The sequence below is a fragment of the Gobius niger genome (genome assembly GCF_951799975.1).
Source record: "Gobius niger genome assembly, chromosome: 17".
Classification (NCBI taxonomy): domain Eukaryota; kingdom Metazoa; phylum Chordata; class Actinopteri; order Gobiiformes; family Gobiidae; genus Gobius; species Gobius niger.
This window is the reverse complement of record NC_136868.1, coordinates 14141638-14150746: the sequence shown is the minus strand read 5'-3', so window position 1 is coordinate 14150746 and position 9109 is coordinate 14141638. Positions and strand designations below refer to the sequence as shown.

Here is a 9109-nt window from a genome sequence, read left to right as displayed (position 1 = left end):
GCTTGAATCATGAGAACTTGGATTGCCCTTAAAATATTAGCGGGGCATGATTTGTCTGTCAGTGATCTTGTTCACTTGCACATTTCCCTTTGTTGCGAATGCACAAATTGAGAAGTTGAAAGAGAGGCTTTTCAGGACCCTCAGCATGAGCGTTCACACAGGAAGGAAGCAGACGTCAGAGCCAGGTCCCTCTGTGCCCAGCTGCAGCTCTGACTGTGGTGACGAGAACAGCACAGGAGCAATAGCGCACTGTGGTCTGCACACCCGAAATGAAACCCCTAATTTACTGAAATGTGCTGACTAAGCTGTGCAGCAGTGGAACATGCAAATAATAAAGGCTACATTTTAGTGGCCTTATCTGATTTGTCGAGTCATAGGATATTTCATTAATTCCAGGGACAACCTCATGGTAGGGCTTATACCTCGGCCTAATTTTGTATACAATAAGAAAATAAAACATGCTACATCTATCATAGCCCACTTATATCATATTTTGCTGTATTTTATTGTTCAAAGTACATATAAACTTCAATGGGCTTTCATTATATCAGAAATAGTGAACATATCCTGGGTAATTCAGTTGTAACATTTGAAAAAAGACTGTAGCTACAATGGCTGGAGTTTATGTCAAGCCGTGTTACTAGGACAACTGTAAAATTCTTCAGTAAAACAAAAATCAAGGAGAGTTGGACAGTATTAAATAACTTTATAGTACATGGACATTTGCACATTTTCACATCAATAAATAAAATGTTAGTGTTAGCCAACAAATCCAATTGTATTGCTGGGTTTCAGGTGACATCACAGAGTTCTAAAGGCCTATAATATTATATAGACGTAAAATTATTTTGCTTTTGAGGACATCTTTGGTCTTGTACAGAGAGATGATGGACCCAGTGACTGATGTTAATGATCATTTTTCTAAAATTTCCTTTTTAGATACGACGTGAAAGTGTAATTCAGTTAATAGGAAAAACTGGCTCCTGCCCCCTACTGGGTCCTGTGACATCATCACATTCTAGAACCTGCAACCCAGCAATAAAGAAATATATTATAACTCTCTCCAGAATCTTTAATAGAGATCTCTATCTGTCTGAAAGTTGCTGAAGGAACTTTGAGCAAAACTTTTGGAGTCAGATCTTTCATTGCAGACATTCAAACCACGCCCATTAGATCTTGTAGAGTCCAAAGAAGTTGGCGTAATGAGCGTGTGTAAGGTAATGCGGGTGGGAGACGTTCACTAACACTTGGTCATCTTTCTGCAGGTGTAAAACGGAGCCCAGGTAACTGTCAGTGGTCCAGGCGGTCCCCTTGTCCGTGGGGCAGAAACCCCGTCTGTGCGCATCCATCAAATGTGAGGTGCGGCCCGCTCTCCTCACAAACACTGAGTGGTCGAAGCGGGAGGTGGAGTCGCAGGTCCTGAAGATAAGCTCCACTCGACAGTAAATGTAATACTGTCCAGTTTGATTGACCTGCAGAGCCCCGTCCTCCAGCCTGTAGACCACACCTCCGGTGGTGAAGGCCCGGCCCAAACGCGGCTCCCACTTCAGCGTCTTTTGTTTGGGATCATCAAGGTTACGCACTGAAACATGAGGAAACAGTGTCACCGATAGCCAGGATGTCACAGCATAGCAACAGCATGGCAACAGTGGCCAAATAAGTATTAGTTCCACATTGTAATTATTATTTTCATGTTTTCACACTCTGTCTTGGAACATTGTGGGTTCTGTTTAGAATAAAAATGATGCAAGTGTGCAACCTCCACATCCCCAGAGCAGATATGACTTACCAACAACATGAGCAGCCGGCCTCTCCTCTTTAACCACTTTTTCTTCTTTCAGCGCAGGTTCAAACAGGCCTGAAACCAACAATTGTATGAAAGAGACTTAAGAACTTCATATACGTTTATATTGCAAAAAATATATAAACGTATAAATCTTACCAATTTGCTTCTGTGGTGCAATAAATTGTTCCATCCTAGCCAGCCCCTCCGTGCTTTTGTTCACAGCTTTGACCATCTGAAGCGATGCAAGATCACAGTGAGTCAATACCACATCAGAGACACATGCATGTGCAACATAGGTTAGATTCACAGCAGAGAACAAACATTTGAAAAAAAGACTATTTCCTGTGCTACTGGACTGGTGGCCGCAGGTGGAACATTTCTGTCACCTATTACATTCGTGAATGTCAAACCAATAAGGTATTATTTAAATGTGTGAATAGGTTTCCATCAGTGGGTAAAACTTTGCTTGACCTCCCACCTTTCTCACACCTCCCAATTATGCATTCGGCTTCAAAGTCTTGCACATATCACCAGCACATTGCATTCTATACTTCATATGATAATCTAACAAGCCAATGTTGTACAGGTAAATAAGAAATAGCTCTTACTGTTTTTTTGGGGAAAAAAGAAAAAAACGTCTCTCTCATTACCTTTTTCACTTCCTTCAGCTCTTTCTGCAAGTTTACAGTCCACACAGCTCCCATCCCGAGGCTTGCAAACACCAATGCAAACAACAGCAGGACAAGCATAGCCAGTCTGGAACTGACCCCCATGCAGCCGCGACGCTTCCCAGGATTCCTCACCCCTTCCTGGGCTGGTGGGAAGGACCAGGTGGGTATCATACTTGGAAGTGCACCGCGATGGGTCTGACCTCCCCCTCCATCCACAACAAATACCTGTGGCAATGGGTACGCATGGTCGTAGGTCTGCTGATGGCTCATGGTGGACGTCTGGTGGACAGAGGAGCACAGAGGTGTGGTGTGTGCAAAGCATCAGGGTGCAAGAGGTGTCTCTGCATCTGTCTGTCTTAAAGAGTCATCACCTTAGTCACCACCCACATTTTCCTCTCATGTGACCTGAGATTTCAACTTTAGACTCATGCTTTTGGCTATCCATTAACAAAAATGTATAAAAATGCTATTTACCACCTATTTAGCCCTGCATTTACATATGCTTATAATCATGATTATGATTTGCATCTTATCCATATTTGCAAGAAACTCTGCACTCGATACAACCTTGAGCATTATTAGCACCTCATAGTTAAAGATTAGGAGACCAATAATTTAACTTTGACAGAGAAATATTGTTATATACTGTTTCGATTCTTAAATAATATTTTCCAGCTTGTTGCCTGCAAGTTTTATGACAATGTTTCACTTTATCCTGGCTTGGACTTGCACAAAGAAAAGTCTTGAGTAGTAAGTTCTTGTAAATCAATGCAACAGGGCAAAAAAAAAAGTTAATTCATCTATGAACAATTATTTTCTGTCCAATATCATTCATTACATATTAATGCTTAATTGCAGTTTGAGGTTTTGAAGAACTGCTTACATTTTTTTGCATGTGCCATTTTTCATAAAGCTCCTGCATGTGAAGAAAATGAAGGGTTGAAGCACGAGGAAGTGAAGTGATTTCCGCTGACCCCCACCAACCACAACCAGCGATTCAAAGAGATCGTCTAAAAACGGAAAGGGTGACCACAACATGCATTCATGCCTATAACTTCGACGAAATATGGTTTTCTAACTTAGAGTCATTTTTAGAGCTTTTGGTGATTCATCCACAGTAAAAACTTCCAGTTAAAATCTAGAACTAGAAATGGGTCAATTAATATTTTAATATTGACCCAATTGATTTAAAACATGAGCACATATCCTTCAGTGTGTATCACAGCAGCTCAAAATAATTTAAGAGTTAGTAAATAATGATGCAGCAGTTTCAGAGGCAGACAAGAGTACTTTTGGTGGGAAGATATTGATCCCACATGAAAAGAGTTTATGTTTCAGTATTTGCTTACTAACTGTTTCTGCTAAAGCTCAAAGACGGAGCGGCAGGAGTGATACTTGGCACGTGGTCAGAACCAACCCCAGCCGTACCTCAGCAGCAGTAGCAGCGAGCTTACTGGAAACCTACCACCGCCCTCCCTCCCCTCAACATTTCATCATTCATTCTTAAATTGTCTCAATTTTCATTGCAACTTTAAATGTAGTTGCTCCAAGACAGTGGCTGGAAAGTTTCCACAGGGTGTCATTTCTAATCTTTGGGTTGAGCAGATCACATATTAGTTAACAATTCTGCAAGTTGTTGGTGGTTTTTGTTAAAGGGCATCGGTTTAACCACATTGGTGGGAGCTTCAAGCTATTCTGTGGTGTTCTGTAATCAGCAGCACTCTTGCATTTACAGCAAGTGCAGGTAAAAAGCAAATCTACAAAGTGTGTTCAGTGGTTTACTGAACTGTTAAAAATACTGGGCCATACTTAAATTGCTAAATATCTGAAAATTTTATTTTTGTGAATTTTAATGCATTATTATTATATTATACATACTTGTCCATCAATCATTTTGCCTTTGTTCATATCAGAACTCATCTGTATATAACACACTGCTTAACAATTACTGAACAAGGACCTAATACTCACTGCTTGAGTGTTACTTGAGTTGTACTAAATAGTTACCCAGTTTTTCCATAGACTTGCAGAGAACGAGGGAAACCCGTGCGCATTAGTCTCACAGGTTTGTGTAACTGTTTTGTTTCCCCGAAGTGTCGTGCTCAGGGTCGCCCTGCGGCAGAGCAGAGAGTGCAGAAGGGTTTGGGGCTAACCAATGCAAACCCGTTCAAGCTACCTGTGAAGGATGCGTTATAGGCTAGAATGAATCAGAGAGTGGGAGATTACCTTTTAATTGGGGTCTGCTTCTTACACAGGTATTCTAGGTTTGTCTGTAATGTGGTCACTGAGCGGCAGAGATGACAGTGAGTTTCTTTATGTCTATATTCCCTGATACAGCAGATTAATATGTCTGCTGATTTCAACCTAAATGGAAAGCCATAGCTATAACAAGTCTGACGTAGTTCTATGCATATCGGGTCCTGTAGCTACACAACTGCTGCTGCTACTTTTGCACCAATTTCAACTCAACAGTGCAGAATGCATAATACACACTGCATATATTGTCAGAATAAAATACTAACTTCTTTTCAACCGTTTAGTGGGCGAAATGAGTGTCCTCCTCAGGGTGGTTGGGCACTCCCTGAAAGAAGTACGTGGCATCTCTGTTTAGACTTCTGCCTCTGCAAACTGTCCCTGGATTAAGTGCTTTAATTAAAAAAAAAAAATAGAATAATCATTGACACTAGTAATTTCACCATAGACCACAGTAAACAACAGAGCAGAACCTTTGGCTGAGCTGATAAAATCTATTGATTTGAGACGGAGCAATCAAAGTACCTTAAAAAAAAGCCATTGTCACTGAAGTTGTACCACCACATACTAGAGGTGGGGACAGACTGTGACTTCTATGTGAGACCTTTGGGATACAGACACTCAATCCAACTTGCTATCCCAGTCTTAACAAAGTAATGTATTTCTTAACTTGTATCTGGAAAAGGAGCTTTGCATTCAAAAGGTGTTCAATAAGCTAGTCTCTTGTCATATTGTTAAGCTATTGAACATTGTTGATTTTTTTCAATTTCACTGTTTAACAGATCCTGCAAGAGCTCCTTTATACTACGGTATATCTGAATCTAATCTGATTGATCCAAGACTAAAGAAAGACTTGACAAATAATGTTACGTTATCTAAGATTCCTTTTACTGTGATTGTGTGGTCTGATGAAAACAGAATTACATTTTATGCACGCAGCTCTTTGGTTATTTAGTGAAAGGATAAAGTCCTTGTTAACTTCTGGTTTTAGTTCTGGTATAGCCCAGACAGGACAGTTCTTCTTTAGACCTTTTTTAGTCCTGGTTTGGCCCTGGGTCAGTCCTTACATTTACAGTGAACACAATAATTAATTGTTTGTGGCTACTTACAGAAAACTATTGGATATTTTCAGGGAAAGGCTTTTTGGATCCAGAGCCCCTGTAGTTCAATATAAAAAAAAACAACACTTTTTTTTTGGTTTACACTAATCTGAAACATCAGTCCCGGTTCGGCAGGACTCATCTTCATCATCTGAAGAGGAGTAACAGTCCAGCCCCAGAACATGCCCTGCCTCTGTTGGGCATCGTGAGGCCAGGGCTGTCCCCGTGGCCTGCTTTTCTGAGGTGCAGTGTGGTTCTTCTTGTGAATGAACAGGATATTTGCACTCATCTGAACCTGCTGGTTTTGTTGATTCAACCAGTTGTCTTTGATTGTTAGCTGTGAGCTTAGAATATCTCATCCCTGAATTTCCCAAATTAGGCAGACCAGATTGCAAAACTCTGGCGAGAGCGTTTGCTTGAGTCAATTCCAAAGCAGCAGATGATCCTCGAAAAGGAGCCACAGCCACTGCGAGCCGTGATTGGTCAAAAGAGAGAGGTAGATCCTGGTCACCATTCGGTATGTCATTGTCCAGGCTACAGCAATCCTCGTTTATAGCCCTGGATTCTGATTGAAACGTTTCCCTTGTCTGTGTCTTTGGATTTGTCGAAATGGCGCTGCTTCCTCCACTGCTGTCTTTATCAAACCCCTCAGTCAATGTGGAATAAGACTTTTTAACTGAAAATGACATACAAAAAAACATTATCAATGCATTCAGTGACCATTAGGTTTAAAAGTATTGGGACCTACAGTCACAGTCCTGATGTCGGTATGTAATCCATTTGTATCTTCATTTTAAACTTATACATGCTTAGTTTATACAGTGGGTTGATAAAGTATCCGTACCCCTTTAACTTTGACATTTTGCCTCGCTATGGTCCACGAACATAAATATATAGAATTTTATGTGAAAGACACACACTAAGTGACACACAATCGTGAAGTGACATTAAATTTATACATGATATTGAACTTTTTTTTTTAATAAATAAAAAACTGGAAATTGGGGTGTGCAAAAGTGTCTACCCCCTGAGTTAATACTTTGAGGAACCGTCTTTTGCTGCAATTACAGCTGCAAGTCTGTTGGGGTATGTCTCTACCAGTTCTACACATGTTGACACTGGAATTTTTACCCATTCTTCTTTGCAAGACAGCTGAAGCTCAGTTAGATTAGATGGAGAGTACTTGTGAACCGCAGTTTTCAGGTCTTTCCACAGATTCTTGATTGGATTTAGGCCTGGACTTTAACTTGGCCTTTTTCAACACATGGGTATTTTTTTGTTTTCAACCACTCCATTGTTGCCCTGGCTTTATGATTTGGGTTGACTCCCAACAGGTTTTCGTCCAGGATTACCCTGTATTTGGCCCCATCCATCCTCCCATCATCTTGAACCATCTTCCCAGTCCCCGCTGAAGAAAGGCACCCCCAGAGCCTGATGCTACCACCACCATGTTTGACAGTGGGGATGGAGTTTTCAGGGTGGTTACGCTAAACATAGCATTTTACATTTAGGCCAAAAAGTTCCATTTGGATCTCATCTGACCGAAGCACCTTCTTCCACATGTTTGCTGTATCCCCATGTGGCTTCTGGCAAACAGCAAATGAGACTTCTTATGGTTTTCTTTAAAAAATGGCTTACTATAGCCACTCTTCCATAAAGGCCAGATTTGTGCTGTGTACGATTTATAGTTCTGTACAGTTTCCCCCGCCTGAGCTGCAGTTCATCCAGGGTCACCATAAGCTTCTTGGTAAAAATTCTGGTCAGTGGTCAGTAACTTTAGGAGGACAGCCGGGTCTTGGTAGGTTTGCAGTGATGCTATACTCTTTCCATTCCTGTATGGTGTTTTTAACTGTACTTTGAGAGATGTTCAAAGCTTTGGAAATCTTTTTATAACCAAACCCAGCTTTATACTTCTCAATAACTTTATCCCGGACCGGTCTGGTGTGTTCTTGAACTTCATGATGCTGTCTGCTCCCCAATAGTCTCTTAACAGACCTCTGAGACCATCACAGAGCAGCTGTATTTGAACTGACATTGGATTACGCACAGGTAGACTCTATTTAGTCATTGGGTCAGCATGTCATCATTCAGAAATCATCAGGCAACTTCTGAAGGCAATCTGTTGCACAAAAAGGAAAGGGGGGCAATACTTTTGCACATCCCACTTTTCAGATTTTATTCATAAAAACAATTAAAATCATGTATACTTTTCATTTCACGTCACAAATTTGGGTCACTTAGTGTGTGTCTGTCAGATAAAATTTCAATGATATGTATTTATGTCTCTGGACCATAGTGTGGCAAAATGTCGAAAAGTTAAAGTAGTACAGATGGTTATAGAACCCAATGTATGTCTCCTCATCATTTAAAGTTAAAAAAAAGTAAAACTGTAAAGAGTAAAATTGTTGAGTAATGTACTGACCAGAAGTGTGTGAGTCCTGTTGGTCCGTGCGTCTTTTACAATAGGCTCGAGGGGTCCATGGATGGTGCTTACATGAAGGGTCAAGAACCCGCAGTTTCCTAATGAAGCTTTTATACTCTTTTTCTAAAGCTTCAATTTTAAGTTGAAACTCTGCAATCTTTCTCTCTGGATAGTGAGTCAACTGGGACTGCTGAAATGAGAATAAAACAACGTCTTACTCATCAATATATTGTAAAATGGAAATGCAGAAATATGCTGTAAGTGTATGTAAGTGTTTGACTGTACCTGCAAGTAATATTCTATTTCATTCTTGATACTGGGGATCCACTTTTTCACAGAGGCTGCAGTGTTTAGTGTGCACTGTGAAGCCAAGGCAGAGGTTAAAGCTTTTACCTTTAACAAATGCTGCTATTTTATAAAGAATATGCTATTACCAGCTTGGGCCTTGCTTGTCGTGTATCTTTAAGTCGTCCCTCTAAGAATATTGAAATAGACTTAATATTAAATCATTAAAAGGAGGTTTCTCGTAATTTTGGTACTTGCTAAAATGATGCGTGACTCTGTTTATCATGCTACACGTATACAATTCTTCGACATTACACTTGATCGAAACACTTATTCACAGCAGAAGCTAATAAAATGAACCTTAGCATCGATGAAGCTAACTGTTAGCATTTAGCAGCGGACAAAAGCTCTGCACTCTTTCAGTACACAGAGCTTTTACCTTCTTTTTCTTTCTGAAGCCACAGCCTGTTTAATCGTCCTTGTTGTTTCTCTTCGTTCCTTGCCATCCCTGACAATTCAATACGTCATTTATGAACGGAGAGTATTTCCACCTTGACACGAGGCTGAAAGGATCAAAACAAAACCATGTGAC

General features: G+C 40.5%; 2 protein-coding genes across 5 annotated transcripts; both read right to left on the bottom strand.

Annotated features, from left to right (window-relative positions):
* Window positions 1-952: 952 nt before the first annotated feature.
* Window positions 953-5096, bottom strand: faslg (Fas ligand (TNF superfamily, member 6)). 4 transcript variants are annotated; one of them, XM_079575392.1, is made up of 5 exons: window positions 4980-5096; window positions 2437-2736; window positions 1943-2018; window positions 1790-1858; window positions 953-1582 (listed from the first exon to the last, which is right to left on the bottom strand). In XM_079575392.1, the coding sequence occupies exons 2-5, from the start codon at window positions 2725-2727 to the stop codon at window positions 1170-1172; spliced, it is 849 nt and encodes a 282-aa protein (XP_079431518.1). In that variant the 5' UTR covers window positions 2728-2736; window positions 4980-5096; the 3' UTR covers window positions 953-1169. The 4 variants fall into 4 exon arrangements, with proteins under 4 accessions (XP_079431518.1, XP_079431520.1, XP_079431519.1 ...); XM_079575394.1 differs by having other exon boundaries at window positions 2437-2682; window positions 4991-5096; XM_079575393.1 differs by having other exon boundaries at window positions 4991-5090.
* Window positions 5097-5789: 693 nt separating this feature from the next.
* Window positions 5790-9109, bottom strand: LOC306976543 (uncharacterized protein). Its single transcript, XM_079574499.1, has 5 exons — window positions 8957-9109; window positions 8667-8707; window positions 8518-8592; window positions 8233-8422; window positions 5790-6486 (listed from the first exon to the last, which is right to left on the bottom strand). The coding sequence occupies exons 1-5, from the start codon at window positions 9021-9023 to the stop codon at window positions 5915-5917; spliced, it is 945 nt and encodes a 314-aa protein (XP_079430625.1). The 5' UTR covers window positions 9024-9109; the 3' UTR covers window positions 5790-5914.

Coding starts and splice junctions, on each gene's coding strand:
- LOC306976543 (XM_079574499.1), bottom strand. CDS start 9,023: ATGGCAAGGAACGAAGAGAAACAACAAGGACGATTAAACAGGCTGTGG. Junction 8,423..8,517: donor AAATAGAATATTACTTGCAG/GTACAGTCAAAC, acceptor TTCTCATTTCAG/CAGTCCCAGTTGACTCACTA. Junction 6,487..8,232: donor ACAGGACTCACACACTTCTG/GTCAGTACATTA, acceptor TGTCATTTTCAG/TTAAAAAGTCTTATTCCACA.
- faslg (XM_079575392.1), bottom strand. CDS start 2,727: ATGAGCCATCAGCAGACCTACGACCATGCGTACCCATTGCCACAGGTA. Junction 2,019..2,436: donor AGCTGAAGGAAGTGAAAAAG/GTAATGAGAGAG, acceptor GCATCGCTTCAG/ATGGTCAAAGCTGTGAACAA. Junction 1,859..1,942: donor TGCACCACAGAAGCAAATTG/GTAAGATTTATA, acceptor TGTTGGTTTCAG/GCCTGTTTGAACCTGCGCTG.